Source organism: Macaca thibetana, chromosome 16 (assembly GCF_024542745.1).
Source record: "Macaca thibetana thibetana isolate TM-01 chromosome 16, ASM2454274v1, whole genome shotgun sequence".
Taxonomy (NCBI): domain Eukaryota; kingdom Metazoa; phylum Chordata; class Mammalia; order Primates; family Cercopithecidae; genus Macaca; species Macaca thibetana.
This window is the reverse complement of record NC_065593.1, coordinates 61,312,453-61,336,061: the sequence shown is the minus strand read 5'-3', so window position 1 is coordinate 61,336,061 and position 23,609 is coordinate 61,312,453. Positions and strand designations below refer to the sequence as shown.

The 23,609-nt window shown below is 52.3% G+C and overlaps 1 protein-coding gene and 1 non-coding gene across 4 annotated transcripts in view; both read left to right on the top strand.

The window, feature by feature from the left end:
* PGS1 (phosphatidylglycerophosphate synthase 1) overlaps nucleotides 1–23,609 on the top strand; it is a 48,961-nt gene that overhangs the window by 8,032 nt on the left and 17,320 nt on the right. For all 3 annotated transcript variants that reach the window (XM_050764293.1, XM_050764292.1, XM_050764294.1), the window contains exons 2-7: nucleotides 7,428–7,617; nucleotides 12,212–12,289; nucleotides 14,182–14,281; nucleotides 15,273–15,462; nucleotides 16,560–16,738; nucleotides 19,399–19,920. In XM_050764293.1, coding sequence (XP_050620250.1) covers nucleotides 7,428–7,617; nucleotides 12,212–12,289; nucleotides 14,182–14,281; nucleotides 15,273–15,462; nucleotides 16,560–16,738; nucleotides 19,399–19,920 — 1,259 coding nt within the window. The remainder of the gene's footprint in view (nucleotides 1–7,427; nucleotides 7,618–12,211; nucleotides 12,290–14,181; nucleotides 14,282–15,272; nucleotides 15,463–16,559; nucleotides 16,739–19,398; nucleotides 19,921–23,609) is intronic.
* Nucleotides 15,860–15,988, top strand: LOC126940043 (small nucleolar RNA SNORA30/SNORA37 family). The gene has a single exon (XR_007720568.1). It is a non-coding gene; the product is annotated as a small nucleolar RNA SNORA30/SNORA37 family (small nucleolar RNA).

The following is a 23,609-nucleotide window of genomic DNA, read 5'->3' as shown; positions in this document are numbered from 1 at the left end:
GTCATTTGTTTTGGTTGTTGCTGAGGTTTGTTTGGTGATGTAGTACAGCTGGTCTGATTTTGAATGCTGGGGCACTGTGGTAGGGAGTATCACCGGCTCTTCTCCTGGTCCTGTTCTCTCAACTTCTCCAGTATTCCAGAGTAAACGAGTGGCCTTCAGAGAGGCAAGGGTGGCAGAAGCTTATTATCTGACTCCCCAGCCCCCACCACTTCCTCCTTCCTATAACTAGAACTGGGTGCTAGAAGGTGTCTAGAAAGAGATGATTCAGGGGAGCCCAGGTCTCGATGTGGAAATTGTGTGTGTACTGGTTTAGTTCCCTAAATGGCGAATGTCACATGTAACTAGGCTTTTTTGGTAAAATAACCACAGCCTCTCTGCCTCCTCACGTCTCTTGGGGCTTTGGGACTGGGCCATGTGCTTTCTTGGTAAGTAAGCCTACCTGGGGTGGGGGAATTGCTTGTGCAGGTGGTCAGCCCCTGGAGGCTGGGATTACTATGCAGTGGGGGCTGCTCTAGCACGGGGATAAACCTTTTCTGAGAAAATTCCCAGGAGTTACATTGTAAAAAGCTGGGAACTAACGCCCATGGGGTTCTGTCTGATGTGAAAGAAAAAAAATAGGTCCCTGAGCAGCGAGCAGTGTAGTTTCAGAGCAGGAACTGGCTCCTTCTACCCTGGCTGCTGTGCTGCCGTTAGATGATGGTGATGATGATTTTTTTTTGAGACAGTCTCTCTCCATCACTCAGGCTAGAGTGCAGTGATGTGATCTATGCAACCTCCACCTTCCAGGTTCAACCGATTCTCCTGACTCAGCCTCCCCAGTAGCTGGGACTATATGCATGAGCCACCACGCCCAGCTACTTTTTGTATTTTTAGTAGAGATGGGGTTTTGCCATGTTTGCCAGGCTGGTCCCGATCTCCTGACCTCAGGTGATCTGACTGCACAGGCCTCCCAAAGTGTTGGGATTACAGGTGTGAGCCACCATGCCCAGTCTTTTTTTTTTTGAGATGTAGTTTTTCCTCTTGTTGCCCAGGCTAGTGCATAGTGGCGCGATCTCGGCTCACTGCAACCTCTGCCTCCCAGGTTCAAGTGAGTCTCCTGCCTCAGCCTCCTGAGTAGCTGGGATTGCAGGCATGTGCTGCTAGGCCCGGCTAATTTTGTATTTTTAGTAGAGATGGGGTTTCTCCATGTTGGTCAGGCTGGTCTTGAACTCCCGACCTCAGGTGATCCGCCTGCCTCGGCCTCCCAAAGTGTTGGGATTACAGGTGTGAGCCTCTGTGCCCAGCCTTGTTTTTTTTTTTTTTTTTTTTTTTTTTGAAGTGGAGTCTCACTCTGTCGCCTTGGCTGGAGTGCAGTGGCACAATCCTGGCTCACTGCAGCTTCGAATGCCTGGGTTTAAGCAGTCTTCCTGCCTCAGCCTCCCTAGTAGCTGGGACTACAGGTGCACGCCACCATGCCTGGCTAACTTTTAATTTTTCTTTCTTTCTTTTTTTTTTTTTTTTTGAGATGGAGTCTCGCTCTGTCGCCCGGGCTGGAGTGCAGTGGCCGGATCTCAGCTCACTGCAAGCTCCGCCTCCCGGGTTCCCGCCATTCTCCTGCCTCAGCCTCCCGAGTAGCTGGGACTACAGGCGCCTGCCACCTCGCCCGGCTAGTTTTTTTTTTTGTATTTTTTAGTAGAGACGGGGTTTCACCGTGTTAGCCAGGATGGTCTCGATCTCCTGACCTCGTGATCCGCCCGTCTTGGCCTCCCAAAGTGCTGGGATTACAGGCTTGAGCCACCGCGCCCGGCCTAACTTTTAATTTTTCTAGAGAGGGGGTTTCTCTATGTTGCCCAAGTTGGTCTCGATCTCCTGGCCTCAAGTGATCCTCCTGCCTCAGCCTCCTGAAGCACTGGGATTATAGGCAAATGCTACTGTGCCTGGCCATTCAGTTTTTTTGAGTGAAACCAGCCCAGATGTGATCTCCTTGGCATATGTTGTCATTGTGGTGACCTGTGTAAAACACTCAGCTCCTTTCTTAAGCACCTTCCTTTTTTGGGTGTATAAAATTGCCACTTGAAGGTTGAGTCTCCTCCATAATGTATTCATGAAATGTAGTTGGCTTTCAGCTCCTTCTCTTTTCTAACAAAAATAAACCTGTCAGTACACAGATTAAACAGGAAGCCAACATATAAAAGCCTTCAAGAACTCTTGGCCTGAGGCCCTGGTGGAACATTCCCAGTGACAGCTGCCTGGTAAGGAGGAGACCTGCCTAGGATAGCCCCAGGGCCTCTGGGCTCATCAGCTCTGTACCTGCCAAAGTGGGTCTGCAGGTAGGACGGAGGTGATAGGTGAACCCTGACACCTGTATAGGCTTTGTGTGTGTGTGTGTGTGTTCTCTGAACTATTGAGGCCCTCTTGGGTTTTTCTGTTGAAAGTGGTCTTGTTCCTGTTTATTTCTTTCTGCACTTGACCTCTAGGGTCAAGCGATCGTCCCACCTCAGCCTCCCAAGTAGCTGGGACTATAGGCACATGCCTCCACGCCTGGCTAATTTTTTTTTTTTTTTTTTTTTTAAATTTTTTGTAGAGACAGGGTCTTGCTGTGTTGCCCAGGCTGGTCCAGAGCTCCTGGCATCAAGCAGTTCTCCTGCCTTAGACTCCAGAGTGCTGGGATTACAGGTGTGAGCCACTGCACCCAGCCCAGTTCCTTCTGCTTATATCCCTTCATACTTCCTGCCTGGAACACCCTCCCCTCTGCATTCCTTGTTTGAATCCTACTAGCTTTCCGAGGCCCACTGGAGGTAGAATGCTGCAGAACCTTCCCAGTAGCCCAGGCATCACCAGCTCCCATTTTTGATGCCTTGAAGAACATACACTGTCTATTTGGACATTGATTTAATTTTAGCATCTTGTCTTTTTTTTTTTTTTTTTTTTTTTTTTTTTTTTTTTTTTTTTTTTTTTGAGACGGAGTCTCGCTCTGTCGCCCAGGCTGGAGTGCAGTGGCGCGATCTCGGCTCACTGCAAGCTCCGCCTTGATTTAATTTTTCACGCCATTCTCCTGCCTCAGCCTCCCGAGTAGCTGGGACTACAGGTGCCCACAACCGCGAAGGTTTTTTTGTATTTTTAGTAGAGACGGGGTTTCACCGTGGTCTCGATCTCCTGACCTTGTGATCCGCCCGCCTCGGCCTCCCAAAGTGCTGGGATTACAGGCGTGAGCCACCGCGCCCGGCTAGCATCTTGTCTTGTGTTCTTAGATGATGTCAGGTATGTAAGTCTGTGAAAGCTACGAAGGTTTTGGGAGGGAGAGACTGCCTGGTTCTTCATTTGTATCCTCCATGGTATGTCATATGTGCTTACACGATGGCTTTGTTGAGGGTTAAGTTGAACTTGCCCTCTCTTGGGTTGCTACGTGCCAAGGAGTGTTTCTTCTTCCTCCCTTTTTTTTTTTTTTTTTTTTTTTTTGAGACAGAGTCTCGCTCTGTCGCCCAGCCCAGGCTGGAGTGCAGTGGCGCGATCTCGGCTCACTGCAAGCTCCGCCTCCCGGGTTCACGCCATTCTCCTGTCTCAGCCTCCCGAGTAGCTGGGACTACAGGCGCCCACAACCGCGCCCGGCTAATTTTTTGTATTTTTAGTAGAGACGGGGTTTCACCGTGGTCTCGATCTCCTGACCTTGTGATCCGCCCGCCTCGGCCTCCCAAAGTGCTGGGATTACAGGCGTGAGCCACCGCGCCCGGCCATTTTTTTTTTTTTTTTTTTGCAGGGGGCCAGAGTCTTGCTCTGTCACACAGGTTGGAGTGCAATGGCGCGATCTTGGCTCACTGCAACCTCTGGCACTGAGGTTCAAGCGGTTCTCCTGCCTCAGCCACTGCTGGCTTTTTTTTTTTTTTTTTTTGAGACAGAGTGTTGCCCAGGCTGGAGTGCATCTGTGGGATCTCTGCTCTCTGCAACCTCTGCCTCCCGGGTTCAAGTGATTCTCCTGCCTCAGCCTCCTTTGTAGCTGGGACTACAGGCGCCGCCACCACGCCCGGCTAAGTTTTGTATTTTTAGTAGAGACAGGGTTTCACCATGTTGGTCAGGCTGTTGTCGAACTCCAGACCTCATGATCCGCCCGTCTTGGCCTCCTAAAGTGCTGGGATTACAAGCATGAGCCACCACGCCTGGCCCAATTTTTGTATTTTTAGTAGAGACGGGGTTTCACCGTGTTGGCCAGGCTGGTCTTGAACTCATGACCTCAGGTGATCCACCCACCTTGGCCTCCCAAAGTGCTGCAATTACAGGCATGAGCCACCACGCCCGGCCCCTTTTCTTTTTTCTTTTTTTCTTTTTGAGACGAAGTCTCACTCTGTCACTCGGGCTGGCATGCAGTGGTGTGATCTTGGCTCACTGCAACCTCCACCTCCTGGGTTCAAGCAGTTCTCCTGCCTCAGCCTCCAAAGTAGCTGGGATTACAGGCATGTGCCACCATACCCAGCTAATCTTTTTGTGTTTTTAGTAGAGACGGGGTTTCACCATGTTGGTCAGGCTGGTTTCGAACTCCTGACCTCAAGTTTTCTGCCCACCTTGGCCTCCCAAAGTGCTAGGATTATAGGCGTGAGCCACCACGTTGGGCTGCGGCTCTCAGCTTCTATGAAGGCTGTGTGCGGACTGACCACGTGGCCTGGAGCAGTACAGGCGGCACCTGATTTTTGGATGATCTGAGAGATGGCAGAAGTGCTGTGAGGCAGGGGAGACATTGAGTTTATGCTGCTGTTGCCTGTTCCCCCACCCCCCACAGACCATGTTTCATTAGTGAATGTGAGACTCTAGGCCCCTTGGGACCTCGGGTTGATGGGTCGCTGTGCACCTTTCCCATTGTCTGGTGGTTTCTGCCGCAATGAAGGGTCCTTCGCTCTCCTCTCGTGAGCTTTGCAGGAGGGTGGCCCGGGATTTAGGAAACCCAGGCAGCGAGCCCTGCTTTACACATCTAGGCCTTTCATCTCCAAGCTGATGCCTGTGAGTGTCATCACCCCTCTAGAGACAGTACGGGAGAACAGCTGTTTCCCACCTCTGCACTGGGTGGCCACGGCCAGTCACAGACTTCCAGGATCCACAGAGCCAGCACCTTCTGCTGTTGACTAAGGTTTTCTTGGCAGTGAATCGGCAGTGACAGACCGGTGGGCTTTCTGGGAAGTGCAGCTGTGGGCCATCTGGTGTCTGTGCAGGGACATTTACGAAGCCTGGGAAGATTGAGGGCTTTATCGTGAAGCAAGCGAGTGAAATCATCTTCCTGGAATTTTGGCCATTCAGGCCTTGGGATGTCCAAGCGTCCTCTCTCCCAAGTCCCTCTTGAGGTCACACGCTGAAGTGGGTTTTCCTGCTGCTGTTTGCAGGACTAGGATTCATAGTAGCTCAGGTCTGTGTGGGGCTCTGGGTGTGCAGTCCCTCCACCCCCGTCTCCCGCAGGCTTTTTAGTCACTGAGGAGCAGAAATGAAGCTCATTGGGCAGAAATGCCTCTCCTCCAGCCTTGGCCTCAGTGGAGTGTGGAGTCCGCCAGGGGTGCAGCTTTATGTGGTCGAGCTAACGCTGGCCAGAGATGGTGTGTGACCCCACCAAACAGGATGTGGCTGACGGTGAAGGGGCACGGCTCATCATCACTCTTCTTTTTTTTTTTCTTTGAGATGGAGTCTTGCTCTGTTGCCCAGGCTGGAGTGCAGTGGCACCATCTCATCTCACTGCAACCTCCGCCTCCCAGGTTCAAACAATTCTCCTGCCTCCATCTTCTGAGTAGCTGGGATAACAGGCACCTGCATCATGCCCGGCTTATTTATTTATTTGTTCATTTATTTGAGACAGTCTCTTTTGCCCAGGCTGGAGTGTAGTCGCGTGATCATGACACCCTGAAAGCTCTGCCTCCCGAGTTCATGCCATTCTCCTGCCTCAGCCTCCCGAGTAGTTGGGACTACAGGCGCCCGCCACCACGCCTGGCTAATTTTTTCTATTTTTTAGTAGAGACAGGGTTTCACCGTGTTAGCCAGGATGGTCTCGATCTCCTGACCTCGTGATCCGCCTGCGTCGGCCTTCCAAAGTGTTGGGATTACAGGCGTGAGCCACCGCGCCCGACCTGTCTTTTTATTTTTAGTAGAGATGGGTTTCACCATGTTGGCTAGGCTGATCTTGAACTACTGCCTCAGGTAATCTGCCCGCCTCAGCCTCCCGAAGTGGTGGGATTATAGGCGTGAGCCACCGTGGCCGGCCACGGCTCATCATTACTCTTGAGAGGGGCTCATTTTCTCCCTTCTCTCCCTGCTCCAGCTTTTCTTTCCAAGTCGGATTTTGATTGATTGAGACAGGGTCTTGCTGTGTCACCCCGGCTGGAATGCAATGGCATGATCAGAGCTGGGAGAACAGCCTTGAACTCTTAGGCTCAGGAGATCCTCCTGCCTCAGCCTCTTGAGTAGCTGGGACTACAGGTGTGTGCTACCATGACCAGTTAACTTTTTTTTGAGACAGGGTCTTGTTCTGTCACCCAGGCTGGGGTGCAGTGGTGCGATCTTGGCTCACTGCAACCTCTACCTCCTTGGTTCAAGCGATTCTCCTGCTCTAGCCTCTCGAGTAGCTGGGGCTACAGTCACACACCACCACGCCCAGCTGATTTTTGTATTTTTAGTAGAGATGGGGTTTCACCATATTGGTCAGGCTGGTCTGGAACGCCTGACCTTTGGTTATCTACCTGCCTTGGCCTCCCAAAGTGTTGGGATTACAGGTGTGAGCCACTGTGCCCTGCCTGCCCAGCTAATTTTAAACAATTTTTTGTAGACACTGGGTCTCGCTATATTGCCCAGGCTGGTCCTGAACTCCTGGACTCAAGCAGTCATCCTGCCTTGGCCTCCCAAAGTGCAGGGATTATAGGCCTGAACCATCATGCTCAGCATAAATTGGATTTTTAAAGAGAAAAGTTTCTTTTTCTGGGTACTTCCTTGAATAGAAATCTTGTTTATCTCATGAGTCATAAAGTGGGGCGTCTGGGCTGTAATCATGAGACTTCTGCCACACTTACCGTTCTGCTCAGTGTCTTTTAGTGGTGGCTGCAGGCACATTTTTTTGAGGTAGATTCATTAGAAGGTTGCCATATGGTGGCAAACCATGTGGTAGCTTTTATGAGTTTACTTGTGGATGCTCTAAATTTGGTTCCTGAGTTGTTTGGAATTAAAGTTTGGGGTTTATCTATAGGTACTGACACTTCTCAAGTTGCTCGATTAGTAGGTTTTTTAAGGAATAAGAGGAAAGGCCGAAGGAAAAATCCTTTAGCAGGGCTTGAGTTGGGCTCACTTTTGAAAATGTTCTAGAAAATCTGACATTCATAACACAAACAACACACCCATCTCCCAGCCCCTCTTCACCCACCAGTAACTGAGAGGGACTTCTGCAGAAGTATTTGAGGTATGACCCAGTTGCTTATTTCTTTAACCAGGTCACCATGGCTGTTACTGGCTCCGCTGCTGTCCCCCACTGTTCCCCAGGTCACCTCCCCACCTTGCTGCCTGTGTCCGGAAGGCGTGCACCGGTTCCAGTGGATCAGAAACCTGGTTCCAGAATTTGGAGTCTCCAGTTCTCACGTCAGGGTGCTTTCTTCTCCAGCAGAGTTTTTTGAGCTCATGAAGGTAAGTTGTATCTAAAGGAAAAAAGTTTGAGTTAGAGCTTTTGGGGGATTAGGTTTGTGAGTCCTGAGTGCTTTCTAGTCTAGAAACTTTTGATAGCTGCTCAAGCTTCTTCCTTCCTTCCAGGTTTTACCTGTCAGGTTTCAGCTTCATGGATGGTTGAGCTGAGCCACAATCAGAAACTTGCCTGTGGGGCCAGTGTCTCAGGTGGAGAAGCTCTGAGAAGGCAACAGTGAGAACAAGGAACTAGACCTTATTTTTATTTATTTATTTTGTTATCTTTGAGAAGGGGTCTCACTATGTTACCCAGGCGGGTCTTGAACCACTGGGCTGAAATGGCCCTCCTGCCTTGGCCTCCCAAAGTACTGGCCACCGTGTGCGGCCACGGGCCTAGACTTTGATTCTTATGGGTGCACTGATTCCTTTTTTTCCACGGTGAAGTTGTGACCACGAGAAGGGAGGTTAGTGAGGACTGAGGACCCGTGGGCCACACGGGTATGTCCTTGCTAAAGGTGACAGGGCAGGAGGGCATCTTCATCTAGTCTGTGCATGATGGACCCCTAACCCTGGAATCATCTCCAAACACAGTATGAGTGTCATCTTGGTAGATGTAATAGGAAGTAAAAACTCGTGGGTGCGATTTGATATGCATGAAGAGGCCTTTCAAAGTAACGGGGAATTTAGACATCCTGGGTCTAAGCCTTGTAGTCTTGATTCTTTTTTTTTTTTTGAGACGGAGTCTCGCTCTGTCGTCCAGGCTGGAGTGCAGTGGCCGGATCTCCGCTCACTGCAAGCTCCGCCTCCCGGGTTCACGCCATTCTCCTGCCTCAGCCTCCCCAGTAGCTGGGACTACAGGCGCCGCCACCGCGCCTGGCTAGTGTTTTGTATTTTTAGTAGAGACGGGGTTTCACCGTGTTAGCCAGGATGGTCTCGATCTCCTGACCTTGTGATCCGCCCGTCTCGGCCTCCCAAAGTGCTGGGATTACAGGCTTGAGCCACCGCGCCCGGCGTAGTCTTGATTCTTTAGGGACTCTGTCTTAAGTGTGTGCCTTTCCTCCCCTGGTAGTGTGATGTAAGTTTTGCATTTGGGGGTTCAGCTTTCAACGTGTTACTCAGGTTTACATGCCACATCTAGTTATTCTGGTTAAACTGCTAATTGGAATGAAGTAATTCAACACTAATTAATTTTTAACAGCATGAACTATGAGTTTGTATTAGCAATGGTATTAGAATGAAGGTCTAGGCCAGGCATGGTGGCTCACGCCTGTAATCCCAGCACTTTGGGAGGCTGAGGCGGGTGGATCACCTGAGGTCAGGAGTTAGAGATCAGCCTCGTCAACATGGTGAAACCCCGTCTCTACCAAAAATACGGAAGGGTGGTGCACACCTGTGAGCCTAGCTAGTCAGGAGGCTGAGGCAGGAGAATTGCTTGAACCTGGGAGGTGGAGGTTGCAATGAGCCAAGATCGCGCCATTGCACTCCAGCCTGGGCAACAGAGCGAGACTCTGTCTCAACAAAAAAAGAAGAATGAGGCCGGGCGCGGTGGCTCAAGCCTGTAATCCCAGCACTTTGGGAGGCCGAGGCGGGCGGATCACAAGGTCAGGAGATCGAGACCACAGTGAAACCCCGTCTCTACTAAAAATACAAAAAAAAATTAGCCGGGCGCGGTGGCGGGCGCCTGTAGTCCTAGCTACTCAGGAGGCTGAGGCAGGAGAATGGCGTGAGCCCAGGAGGCGGAGCTTGCAGTGAGCCGAGATCACGCCACTGCACTCCAGCCTGGGCAACAGCGTGAGACTCCGTCTCAAAAAAAAAAAAAAAAAAAAAAAAAAAAAAAAAAAAAAAAAAAAAAAAAGAAGAATGAAGGTCTGATGGGGCCAGGCCAAGCAGGCAGAATGCTGGGAGACAATAGGAAATCTAGGTGGAGACTCACCTTTGTGCGGAAAATGAACTCGCAGTCATTTGAGTGCCTGCCCATTTTCTCTCCTTTTGCGCTTTTGTTCTGTTTGTTGATCCACACTTAGCTTGGCTGGTTCATTCAGAATGCGTTCTGTGTGTGCATACAGGCGTGGCCTTTTGTTCTCCCCTCATCCGCCTCCCTGCACTGCTCACCTGTCCTGGGCATCCTTGTTTGTACCAAATGGTGCTGCAACTGTTGGCTCTTTGCTCCTACTTGATTCTCTCCTCAAGTTGAAGAAACAGGTTTTTCTTTTCTTTTCTTTTCTTTTTTAAGATGGAGTTTGCCCGGACTGGAGTGCAATGGCACGATCTTGGCTCATCACAACCTCCACCTCCTGGGTTCAAGTGATTCTCCTGCCTCAGCCTTCTGAGTAGCTGGAATTACAGGCATGCACCACCATATGCCTGGCTAATTTATGTTTTTAGTAGAGACAGGGTTTCTCCATGTTGGTCAGGCTGGTCTCGAACTCCCGACCTCAGGTGATCTACCTACCTCGGCCTCCCAAAGTGCTGGGATTGCAGGCGTGAGCCACCGTGCCCAGCCTGAAGAAACAAGTTTTTCAAAGGCAATTCTTCTCTGTCCTAATCAACTCTGGGAGGATGACTGACTGTCTCCATGTAGTGATCCCCTGGCCAGGAGGCCGGGCCCTGCCTGAGGAGGGTGGGCCTGCAGAGAGCAGGAAGGGGCAGAGGGGCTTGCCCCAGCAGGTGGAGAATACGCCAGGGCCTCCTTTCCCTGCAGTCTGCGCTGAAGTGTGGGCAGATTCTCCTAGTGTGTGTCACACTGAGTAGCACGTTTCTTCCCAGGGTACACAGCGAGAAGGGAGGACGGTGCTGGTTTCTGCCTGGTCCCCATGCCTTCGCTACATCTGTAGGACCTGGTGTCTTGTAGTAAACAGTCAGATATGCTTTGGTTGCTTGAACTAAATTGTCTTATGCCTTCTTTCTCAATCTTTCTTTTTTCTCTTTCTCTCTGTCTTTCTCTCTTTCTGTCTTTGTCTTTCTTTCTGTCTTTCTTTCATTATTTTTTTGAGACGGAGTCTCGCTTTGTCGCCCAGGCTGGAGTGCAGTGGCTCGATCTCATCTCACTGCAAGCTCCACCTCCCGGGTTTATGCCATTCTCCTACCTCAGCCTCCCGAGCACCTGGGACTACAGGTGCCCGCCACCTCGCCCGGCTAATATTTTGTATTTTGTTTTAATAGAGACAGGGTTTCACCGTGTTAGCCAGGATGGTCTCGATCTTCTGACCTTGTGATCTGCCTGCGTTGGCCTCCCAAAGTGCTGGGATTACAGGCGTGAGCCACCACGCCCGGCGTCTTATGCCTTATTTATTTTGCCCTTTCTTTATAATCATTACCCCCACAAACATCTATTTTAATTCATAACAAAACAAAGGAAATAGCAACCTTGGGAAGTTGCTTTGTTTTTTCCTTGTCCGGAAGCCTTTCCTAGTGATTGTTCATGTTTCTGTCTAGTCAAGTTGCCTGTCATCCTGTGTTGACGATGCAGGGTGGGCTGTGATGTTCCTTCTGATAGAGAAGCAGGTAGATGTGAAGCTGCCTCCCTCTCACCTGGATCTCCTGTGTATCTTTTGGTAGCACTGCCATTCTTTGTACCCCTGCCATTCTTTGTACCCCTGCCATTCTTTGTACCCCTGCCTCCTTCTCTGGGGTGGGACTGCTAGGGAGAGGCCCCTGGCTGTTAGGACTGATTTGGGGTGTCATGTTGGGGCACTGGTGTGTTCTGCTCACGTGTCTGTATACCTGTCCATCTACATTTCAAGAGTGGTGCATGCTGAATATGGACATTGGAAACTGTGCAGATGGGTAGAAGGTAAAGAGGGCAGGTTTGTGTCCATACTCCCCTTCCTTTGAGCTCTGCTTTTTGGAGGACAGTTTGCTGTGTACCCTCCGTGCTTCTGCAGACACACAAACACACACACACATACACACACACGCACATGCGCGCGCGCTTGCATGCTTTGTGCAGGAGTGAGGTGTAGGAGGTGGGAGCACAGGTCATTTGCTTGTGGCTCAGCAATCCATTGTGGACATTCGTGGCAGTGTGTGTAGATTGCCTTCATTCTTTGTTTCGAGACGGAATCTTGCTCTGTTGCCCAGGCTGGAGTGCAGTGGTGTGATCACAGCTCATTGCAACCTCTGCCTCCTGGGTTCAAGTGATTCTTCTGCCTCAGCCTCCTGAGTAGCTGGGATTACAGGCCTGCGCCACCATGGTCTGGCTAATCTTTATGTTTTTAGTAGAGACAGGGTTTCGCCACGTTGGCCACGCTGGTCTCGAACTCCTGGCTTCAAATGATCTGCCTGCCTCGGCCTCCTAGAGTACTGGGATTATAGGCGTGAGCCATTACACCCAGCCTGCCTTCATTCTTCTTAATGACCGTGTTGCATTTTATAGTTGGCCTAGACTTTGCTTTACTTTGCAGGCTATTTTCTTTTAGGATTGTGGGAACTTATTTGGGAGGTTACCATACACGTTTCGAGCTTGCTTTAAATATTAATTGGCAAAGACATAGGATAGTTCACCTTGGAGTAGGATTTGCCTGCCAGGTCAAAGGGTTCTGTTTTCTTAGTGAACCATGAAAATGATAAATTTGAATTTTGGATTTTTCTCCTCTCTCAGGGGCAGATAAGAGTGGCCAAGAAGCGGGTCGTGATGGCATCCCTCTACCTGGGGACAGGTCCTTTGGAACAGGAACTGGTAAGGTTTATGGGGAGATGGTCCTGGTAGCAGTAGTGAATGGGCCCCAACGTGCCACAGCTTTTTGTGCCATGGAGTTGGTGTGGAGCTGCCTTTCCTTGGCCTCCATGTCAGAGCCAGCTCTTATTTTTGTTGCCCCAGATGTGGGCATGTCAGGAGGGCCTGGTGTGGGGAGGGCCTGGTGAGGAGAGCGTGGGGAGGCCTGGTCTGGGCCTTCTTGGCCTCACTGGCAGTGTCCTCCTACTCACACAGGGTCCCAGGCAGCTCTGCCTGCCAGTTCAGGGCTTGGCCGACTGTGGTCTGCAGGCAAAATCTGACTTGCCACCTGTTACGGTGTGACCTGTGAGCTAAGAAAGAATGGTTTTTACATTTTCAAATAATTGGGAAAGAAAAAAAATAGTATTTTATGACTTACGAAAACTTTAAATTTCTGTATTGGTAAATAAAATTTTGTTGGAGCACAGCCACACTCATTCGCCTATTATCTGTGGTCAGTTTCATGCTGCAGCGGCAGAACTGGGTAGTTGTGACAGCGCCGATCTGGTCTGTAAAGCTCCAAATATTTACTCTCTGGCTGTTTACACAAAAGGCTTTCTGACCCTGTACTGGACAAACGGACCTGAGTGCCAGTTGGGCTGGCTGGCTGGTTCTGCCACGGGCTGGTGTCAAGTGCCAGGGCTGCTGCCAGCCTTGTTCCCCTTGGACTTGCTGTTGTGCCATCCTTGTCACTTACAGTGAGATAGGTGGGTGGGAAGGAGCCAGCAGTCCCCAGGTTTGTATGAGCTGTTGGGGCCAGCGCAGGTTCTGGTGCGTGGCGGGAGCTGAGGCTCAGCTGAAGTGAGTCTGTGAATGAGATCACGTCTTTCTCTTGGTCTCCTGGGATTGCTTTCCGCTCCATATAGTGAAACGGATGGGGCCCATTGCCCAGAGTTAGTGCCGTTTCTTGGTCTGTCCTCGTTCAGAGTTACAGGTGGGAGCTATAGGGATTGGAGTGTGGAGAGGGAGGGGCAATGGGTTCATATGAGCCGTCCTCCCCTCTCTGCCTCTCCTAAGAAGGAGGCCTCCCTCTTTTTTTTTTTTTTTTTGAGACAGAGTTTCGCTCTTGTTGCCCAGGCTGGAATGCAGTGGCGCCATCTTGGCTCACCACATCCTCCTCCTCCAGGGTTCAAGTGATTCTCCTGCCTCAGCCTCCCGAGTAGCTGGGATTACAGGCATGCGCCACCACCGCGGCTAATTTTGTATTTTTAGTAGAGATGGGATTTCTCCATGTTGGTCTCCATGTTGGTCAGGCTGGTCTTGAACTCCTGACCTCAGGTGATCTGCCCACCTCGGCCTCCCAAAGTGCTGGGATTACAGGCGTGAGGCACCACGCCCGGCTGCCTCCCTCTCTTTTAAGGATATACCCTCCCCTCCAAGCCTGGGAGCCTATGTGTTCTCACGGGAGAAGAATGGAATGTCAGCACTGCGGAGAGTGGCCAGTGGGCAGGCCGTGTCTTGGATTCATTCATTTGGCAAATATTTACTAAGTGCTCTTTACGAGGAGGGCACTGTTTGTTTTGTCTGTGAGGATTATCTGTGTTGAAATGTACGTGGGACCTGGTGTCATAGCGTTTCCAGGGTGGCATGGGCTGGCTGTCAGGCAGCACGCCTCTGCCTGCAGGTCCCCTTCCATTCCTGGAGGAGATCAGGGCCCCTGGGTGCTGCTTCTGATGATCAAGAAGGGGCTCTCAGACAGAGAGTTTTTGTGGTGTTGGTGTCCGAGTGCTGATGGCACAAACCTGTCTTTGGAGAAGATGACGAGAGCACTAGCCGATGGGGCGTTTTGTTTTTCTTTAAATACACACACCTCTTTGGGTCTTAATCTTCTCTTCTTCTGTGTTCTTTCTTGGTAGGTGGACTGCCTGGAAAGTACTCTAGAAAAGTCACTCCAAGCAAAGTTTCCTTCAAATCTCAAGGTCTCCATTCTCTTAGACTTCACGCGGGGCTCACGAGGTAGGTGGCATGCACGCCTGGCCCCTCATGCTTCCTGTGTCAGATCCTCAGTTCCAAGAGGAGTTACTGTCACCCCCTCGTCCCCAGGCAGAGACAAGGCTATTTGAAGATCATCCAAGCTGGCCCAGGATGCCTGATTGTGTGAGTTAGGATTTTTTTCTGCAGCAAGTGACTGAAAGCCCAACTAAAATCAGCTTAGGCAGGAGCCGAGTCAGTGGCACGCCCTGTGGTCCCACCTGCCTGGGAGGCTGAGGTGGGAGGACTGCTTGAGCTGGGAGTTTGAGTCCAGCCTGGGCAATGTAGCCAGACTTTGTCTCTTGAAAAACTGCCTTAGGCAAAAAGACTTTTTTGGACTCCTGTGACTGATCTGCTTTGGGTGGCTTGTGATTTGGGGTTTGGCTGTGTCGCCAGGATCCATCCCGTAGCTGTTTTCTTTGGCCTGGCTTCCTTCTCAGGCTCTGTGTGGTGACCCCTGGTGGCTTAGGCTTGTCTCCCTGTGATACCTTGTCCTTTGAAAGAGTCTGGTTTCCTGAGGATTCGGTCAAAGTTCCTGAGTGGCCTGACCGTGGCGTGCCCAGCCGGGAGCTTGGACTGTGCCGAATAGTCCGGCCCAGGCCTGTGTGCTCCCCCATGGAGCTGGGGGTGAGGGGCAAGGTGGGTGGGGTCGTCTCCCAGAGCAGAAATGCTGAGAGTGGGTGGGGTAGTGCCCCAGGAGGAGATTGGGTGCAGTTACCAGGAGGAGGGTGAATGGGTGCTGGGTGGCAAAAAGAGCAGGCATCTGCCATGCTGAGCACTCCAGGCCTGAGATGTGGCCAGCATACAGGACAGAGGTTGGCCCGGGAGTCCCCTGGCTAGGAGTAGCCCCAGTTGGTGTGAATGATTCAGGTGGACGGCGCAGGTGAAGGCGAGGCCACGTGGAGGTGGCTCCTCACTGGAGGCAGGATGCCTTCCTGTTGTGAGTCAACGGCCGCTTTCTCTGTCCTGTGTTCAGGCCGGAAGAACTCCCGCACGATGCTGCTCCCACTTCTGCAGAGGTTCCCAGAGCAGGTCCGAGTCTCCCTCTTTCACACGCCGCACCTCCGCGGCCTGCTCCGGCTCCTCATCCCTGAGCGCTTCAACGAGACCATTGGCCTGCAGCACATTAAGGTGTATCTCTTCGACAACAGCGTCATCTTGAGCGGGTGAGTGCTTCCCACTGCTGGTGCTTTTGCCTTCCTGCTCTGCAGGCTGGAGGGCAGTGGAATAGGAACAGTGGGAAACCCATTCCCCTCAGCCTTGGAGAACCTGCTTGTAGGTCTGGTTGCTGTGCACCCGCAGCACCTCCCTGGCACTGTCTCTGCCACTGAGGCTGGAAACCCCCAGGGACTGACTGGAAGTCACTGTTGATTGGGCACTTAGCATGTGCTGGCCACTCAGGTGTGTTGTCTGTTCCCACCCCCAGTGACCCTCTGTGGTATTTTCCTCACTGTGTACATGTGGAAACAGATCAGAGAGGATGAGTCACTTTGCCAGGTAGACAGAGCCAGAAAAATAAACAAGAGTCAGACCTGGAAGTCCAGGTCCTTGGGTTGATAAATGTGGGCCCTTTCACAGGCCCTCCCCTCGGCAGTGGGACCAGGATTGGGTTGCTGGTGCTGAGAGAAAGCCCTTGATTGCATCCTTGCTCTGGGACAGTACCAGTGGCAGCTGTCACTTAGTGGGACAGAGAAAACAAACAAACATGGGCACTGATAAATAGCCCTGCATGGGCCGGGCGTAGTGGCTCACGCCTGTAATCCCACACTTTGGGAGGCTGAGGCAGAGGGATCACCTGACGTTAGACGTTCAAGACCAGCCCGGCCAACATGGTGAAGCCCCATCTCTACTAAAAGTACAAAAATTAGCTGGGTGTGGTGGTGCACGCCTGTAACCCCAGCTACTCAGGAGGCTGAGGCAGGAGGATCACTTCAACCTGGGAGGCGGAGGCTGTAGGGAGCCAAGATCATGCCACTATACTCCAGCCTGGGCGACAGAATGAGGCTGTCTCAGGACAAACAAGCAAACAAAAGCCCTGCGTGGTTAGCTGACTTTCTGTGTCTGCATCTCCTCTTCTCAGCTAGATTGTCAGCTCCTTGAGAGGAGGAGCCTGTGGGTCACTCGCTGTGTCAGCTTGGATCGACTCTGGCTTTGTCTCTTGCACGTATTCATTGCTGAGTAGCTATTTGTTAACTGCATGTTGACCTGAGTTTGTCACCCCCCTGCTAGTTCACCTGAGAACCTGCGTCTTCCATCCCTGTAGTGCAAACCTGAGTGACTCCTACTTCACCAACCGCCAGGATCGCTACGTGTTCCTGCAGGACTGCGTGGAGATTGCCGACTTCTTCACGGAGCTGGTGGACGCGGTGGGGGATGTGTCCCTGCAGCTGCAGGGGGACGACACGGTGCAGGTGGTGGATGGGATGGTGCATCCTTACAAAGGTAGGGGCTGCCGCTGACACCCTTCTGTGGCTGTGGGTGGGGTGGAGTGAGGGCCCAGGAGAGCACGCCTCTGGGTGGCCTTGCCGCAGGCATAGGGATCTTGGGTGGGAGGGCTTCATTCTGCTTTTGGCCTTAAAAAAGCCAGACAGATGTGACTCACTGGCCATCAGTCATGCTCTGTGGGTGAGAGAGCCGGCCCAGGAAGGTGGGAGTGTGGGAGGGAAGATGCAGGTGAGGAGGACTCAGGCAAGGGTATGCAGCGGCGTGACCTGGTGACCCAGGTCTCAGGTGAACTAGCGGGGGCGGGTAACAAACTCAGGTCAGGATGCAGTTAACAAGTAGCTACTCAGCAATGAACACGTGTGCCTGGGCGAGTGACCCAGGAGCCTGCCCTGCATCACAGGAAGCAACCAGGCCAGCGGCTGTTCGCCTAGGGCCCATTTCCCCAAGCCTATCACTTGTGCCTGTGACTTCCAGCTCCCTTGAGCTCTGTGGCCCCCTGCCTGGAAAGTGAAGTGTAAGAGCTCTCAGATCTGCCCACTGGATCCAGGCAGGTCCTGGCATGAGTGTTCCAGGCCATTTGCATTCCTGTGATTCCTGTGGCTGTGGCTCCCCCATGGCCTTTAGAGGGCTGCTGCTGAATTTGCTGGATTTGAACTTGGGGAGGAGGAGCTGAACTTGGACCTTGTTGGGAGAAGAACTCTCCGCGTCTTGTGGACCTAGAATGGAAGCATTTAAGTGGGCCATCTGGTGGAAGCCCTGTCCTTGTGTTAGGGGAGCCCTGGGCCTCAGAGCCCGACTGTGATGGTGTGATGCTCTGCCCGCCGCCATGCTCAGTTACTACTGGTGTATTTTGAATTTCATCCATAAAGAGCTTGTGGAGCTCTGCATCTCTCTTGCTGAGTGCCTGCCTAGCATCCTCAGCTCTGCCTTTTGGCCCAGAAAGCCTAAAATATTTACCATCTGACCCTTACAGAAAATGTATTTGGATCCCTGGTCTAATGTAACGGGCCAGGCATGGATATGAGAGAAAACGGGCCGTGCTTAGGCCAGGATGAGAGCCAGCACGCTCGGAGCAGGAGTGGGGAGACTCGAGCCCAGCTGTGCTTGGGAGAATGTGAGTCCACAGAGAGGTTCAGGGTGTGCTCAGGGCCCCGGCGCTCCTCCCTCCCGCAGCCCCGTCCAGCGTGCGGCAGTGTGACTCCTTTCTCCCCGGAGGGCGCTGGCATCGACAGTCCAGACTCCTGCACGGGCTGGTCCTTCTCTTTGTTCTGGAGCCCAGCCCTGAAAGGCACCGAGTGTCTGTCCCTGCTCTCAGCGCAGACCGTGCAAGCCGGCAGGATGGCCCGGGACAGCCCTCCTTCTCTGTTTCACTTCCCTCACCAGGCTCGCCAAAGCCTTGTTGTCTTGTCAGTCCTTTGTCAGACAGTCGACTTTCTCCATTTTTGTATCGTTTTCATTCTAGTAATTTCTATTCTTATTTTTATTTGTGTGTATATATATATGCACATACACACACACACTCTCACATATATGTACACACACACACACATATATGTATTTTTTGAGATGGAGTTTTTTGCTCTTGTCACCCAGGCTGGAGTACGGTGGCACGATCTCAGCTCACTGCAACCCCTGCCTCTCAGGTTCAAGTGATTCTCCAGCCTCAGCCACCCAAGTAGCTGGGGTTACAGGCTACTGTTTGTACTCTTGGTAGAGACAGGGTTTCGCCATGTTGGCCAGGCTGGTCTCAAACTCCTGGCCTCAGGTGATCTGCCTGCCCCGGCCTCCCAAAGTGCTGTGCTGGGATTACAGGCGTGAGCCACTGTGCCTGGCCTGTTCTTTATTTTTGCTTCCCTATACTGTATTCATGGTTATATTCTGTTGTTTCTTTCCCCTGTCTTCTTGAGTTGGGTGCTTAACTCATTAATTCTCAGCTTTGTCTTGTCTGATAGTAGCATCTTTCCCTTTAGTGTGTCAGCATGGTTACCTGTCACCAGTGTCTTGTCCGAATACAAAGGGCACCCCATGCAGAGCCTGAGCCTGCCCGTTCTTCCTCTCTCCCAGGACTGTCACTGCTGTGGGAAGCTTTCCCACATGGTGATGTGCTTATCCAAGCTGATGGTGTTTATCCAAGGCTTTCCCTGTGACCCCATCTGTGGAATACGCACGCTCCTTTTTTGGTTATACTTGTATGTCTTTATTTGACTGAGCTTCCTTATTGAAGTAGAACATGCACCCCGAGCGCCAGTCGTAAGTATACAGCCATGAACCTGTTCCTAGTGGACCCGCTTCCTGAAGGCCCCCTGTATGTGCCCCTGCAAGGGATTACCCCCAAGGTAACCACTATCCTGATTTCTCCCCCTGTCAGTTTGTCTTGCCTGGGTTTAAACTTGTTTGTAATTGGACTGATAGGTTGACATGGCTTTCACTTCTGCCTGAGTGTGGGCTGCTGTGGGCCAGGCCCTTGTCTTGGGCAAACTGTATCCCCAGAGGAGCCTCGCTCTGGGCTTGGGGTCCTGGGCCCACTCAGCGTGTGTTCAGTGAACATCCAGTTGTAGCATCTGCACCTGCCTGTCACATGCCCCGTCCCCTGAGCTGGGCAGAATCTAGATCCTTTCTTTCTCTTCCCTTCACTCCTCTCTCACGTCTTCCTCTAGGTGACCGGGCCGAGTACTGCAAGGCAGCCAATAAGAGGGTCATGGATGTGATCAACTCAGCCAGGACCCGCCAGCAGATGCTGCATGCCCAGACCTTCCACAGCAACTCCCTTTTGACCCAGGAAGATGCAGCAGCTGCTGGGGATCGCAGACCAGCCCCTGACACCTGGATTTATCCGCTGATTCAGATGAAGCCCTTCGAGATTCAAATCGATGAGATTGTCACTGAGACCCTGTTGACTGAGGCGGAGCGTGGTGCAAAGGTCTACCTCACCACTGGCTACTTCAACCTGACCCAGGCCTACATGGACCTGGTCTTGGGCACTCGGGCTGAGTACCAGATCCTGCTGGCCTCACCAGAGGTGAATGGCTTCTTTGGGGCCAAGGGAGTGGCTGGCGCCATCCCAGCGGCCTATGTGCACATCGAGCGGCAGTTCTACAGCGAGGTGTGCAGCCTGGGACAGCAGGAGCGGGTCCAGCTGCAGGAGTACTGGCGGAGGGGCTGGACGTTCCATGCCAAAGGTGCGCAGCAGCTGGCTGGAGGACGGCCCAGCGTGGGACAGCCACAAGCATGGGCAGGGGGTGGGGGAGCCCTGGCACCTGCCTGTTAGAGCACTGCACTTCTCCCTTCTTACCTTCCCAGCAGCCCTTGCAGGCACAGCATAGCTGTCCCATGACTTGGGGAGAGGAGAGCATTCATCTCCCCAAGTGGATTTTTTTTTTTTTTTTTCCGAGACAGTCTTGCTCTGTTTGCCAGGCTGGAGTGCAGTAGTATGATCTCAGTTCACTGCAACCTCCACTTCCCGGTTCAAGCAGTCCTCCCACCTTAGCCTCCTGAGTAGCTGGGACTACAGGCGTGTGCCACCACGTCTAGCTAATTTTTTGTATTTTTGTAGAGATGGGAGTTTACCATGTTGCCCAGGCTGGTTTTGAACTCCTGAGTTCAAGTGGTCTGCCTGCCTTGCCTCCCCAGAAGTGAATTTCAGTTGTGTAAAATCCGTCTCTTTTATGCATCAAAGACCATATATGGTCACATCATTTGGTGGCTGTTGTAAAGATGTGGTGACGTAACCTCTCCTAAGAGATGGAGAGGAACATGCCTTAGCCGTGAGACGGAATGTTGCTCTCGTTGCCCTGGCTGGAGTGCAATGGCGCAATCTTGGTTCACCACAACCTCCTCCTCCTGGGTTCAAGTGATTCTCCTGCCTCAGCCTCCTGAATAGCTGGGATTACAGGCCTGTACCACCACGCCTGGCTACTTTTTTATTTTTATTTTTATTTTTTTTGAGATAAGAGTCTTGCTCTGTCACCCAGGCTGGAGTGCAGTGGCCGGATCTCAGCTCACTGCAAGCTCCGCGTCCCGGGTTTACGCCATTCTCCTGACTCAGCCTCCCGAGTAGCTGGGACTGTAGGCGCCCGCCACCTTGCTTGGCTAGTTTTTTTTGTATTTTTAGTAGAGACAGGGTTTCACCGTGTTAGCCAGGATGGTCTTGATCTCCTGACCTCATTATCTGCCCGTCTCGGCCTCCCAAAGTGCTGGGATTACAGGCTTGAGCCACCGCGCCCAGCCTACATTTTTATTTTTAGTAGAGATTGGGTTTCTCCATGTTGGTCAGACTGGTCTTGAACTCCCGACTTGAGGTGATCCGCACACCTTGGCCTCCCAAAGTGCTGGGATTATAGGCGTGAGCCACCACACCCGGCCCTTAGCCTTGTCTTGATGGTCAGAGTTCTTGCTTGTTGGCAACTTTTTTTTTTTTTGAGATGGAGTCTTGCTGTGTTGCCCAGGCTGGAGTGCAGTGGCGTGATCTCAGCTCATTGCTACCTCCACCTCCTGGGTTGAAGTGATTCTTGTGCCTCAGCCTCCCTAGTAGCTGGGATTACAGGCATGCACCATCCTGCCCGGCTAATTTTTGTATTTTTAGTAGAGATGGGGTTCCACCGTGTTGGTCAGGCTGGTCTTGAACGCCTGACCTTGTGAGCTACCTATCTCAGCTTTCCAAAGTGCTGGGATTCCAGGCGTGAGCCACTGCGCCTGGCTGGCAGTGCCTTTTTCAGGGAGAAAGAGGATTCATTAGGGATCATTTGTTTTGGCATCAGCAACCCAGTTTTCCTGTCTTTTCCTCACTATTGCCTTTGTTTTTTTTTTTTTTTTTTTTTGAGACGGAATCTCGCTCTGTCGCCCAGGCTGGAGTGCAGTGGCCGGATCTCGGCTCACTGCAAGCTCCACCTCCCGGGTTCACGCCATTCTCCTGCCTCAGCCTCCGGAGTAGCTGGGACTACAGGCGCCCGCCACCTTGCCCAGCTAGTTTTTTGTATTTTTTAGTAGAGATGGGGTTTCACCGTGTTAGCCAGGATGGTCTCGATCTCCTGACCTGGTGATCCACCCGTCTCGGCCTCCCAAAGTGCTGGGATTACAGGCTTGAGCCACCGCCCCCGGCCGCCTTTGGTTTTTTCCCTATATGCCAGTGTCTGCCCTTTTTCCCCATAGCTAAGGAAATGCAGGCTCTGTGCACAGTCTTGCTGGTGGTGGGTGGTAGGAAGAGGGTCATACTCTGCATTGTATGTTTATCCCTCTCAGGTATCTGGCGGAGCAGCCGAAATGGGGCAGAATCCCAGGGGCAGCTCCTCCGAGACATGGGTACAACATGCTGGAAAGCTTGTGCTTAGCAGTGGGCTTACCCCATGGCCTCTTGATGTTGGGAGGGTGCCCGCCTCTAGTAGCGGGACCATAACTCCTTTCTGACACTGGGGACCCCCAACCCCGGGGCTAGTCTGTCTAGAGAAGGGGAAATGGTACCTGGAGGCCCCTGCGCCATGAGTACAGCCTGCAGCTTTTCTAGCTTCTCCCTGAGCAGTCTAGAGGCCTGTTTTGCTCATTCTCTTGTCCTGGTCCTAGTGGCTTTCGGAAGAGCTGAGCGAGTGGGAGGCCTCTGCGGCTGGGGTCTAGGCTGTGGACTGCTGTGGGCACACATCTGTGTTGTTGAGACTCGAGGATCTTCCAGTGCTCAGGTGGTTTGTTTTTGTTTTCTTTAAACCAGTGTTTTTCAACTGGGGGGTGCATTGTAAGAAATACTGAAGCCAGCCGGGCGCGGTAGCTCACACCTGTAATCCCAGCACTTCGGGAGGCCCGAGGCGGGCGGATCACGAGGTCAGGGGATCGAGACCATCCTGGCTAACATGGTGAAACGCAGTCTCTACTAAAAAATACAAAAAATTAGCTGGGCGTGGTGGTGGGCACCTGTAGTCCCAGCTACTTGGGAGGCTGAGGTAGGAGAATGGCGGGAACCCGGGAGGTACAGCTTGCAGTGAGCTGAGATCCGGCCACTGCACTCCAGCCTGGGCGATAGAGCGAGACTCTATCTCAAAAAAAAAAAACCCAAAAAAACAAACTGAAGCCCAGGTTCCCCTAGACCTTCATCCAGCTCTGTGGGGATTGAACCCACCATGGTGTTTGAAAAACGCCCCGAGTAGATTCTCATGCCTAGCCTTAAGAACTCTCTCGGCTTGGAATGGGAAGCTTCTGGCCTGTCCAGGGCTTCCCATGTGCTGCTTTGAGGCCCACAGGCCTGTCTAGGCAGGTAGCATTGTTTGGTGCGGGAAGTGACTGCCACACTGTCCTGCAGGGCCCATCTCTGGCATGGTGGTGACCGAACCAGGCTGGTGGTCAGTGTCTCAGGGCAGGTGGCCCCAGCCTGTGGCAGGTGTGGAAAGTAATTTTGGATTGGCATTACTTCTGGGAATAACAGCAGTACCTAGGGATGGGGTATTGAAAGAGCTGGCCAGTGGGACAGCTTTGACCTTTGGGGAGGCCTCAGACCCATACTGCCGTGTGCTGGGGAGCTGCAGAGGAGTGACTAGGCATTGCTCTCCTCAACTGCACTGTGCTAGAACGATGAGGAGGCCCCTTAACTCAGCCTGGAGGGTGGGGGGCTCCTGGCCTGTAGCTTCTGACTCTGCCACCGGTTATTTCCCTGAAGCGGCTTTGATAAACGTGAGTTGACTCCCCAGTTACCGCTGAAACAGAAACATCCAACCGGCTTTTCCGGTGTGTCTTGCCTTTTCCCGGACTGGTGTGCTTCTGCCGCTCCCTCTCTCCTGCCCTGGTGTGGGTGGTGTGTGTGGGGGGATGGTGTGTGTGTGGGGGTGGGGTGCGTTCCCTGCAACCCAGGAGTGCCGGACTGGTGGGAAATTGGGGATGATCTTACAGC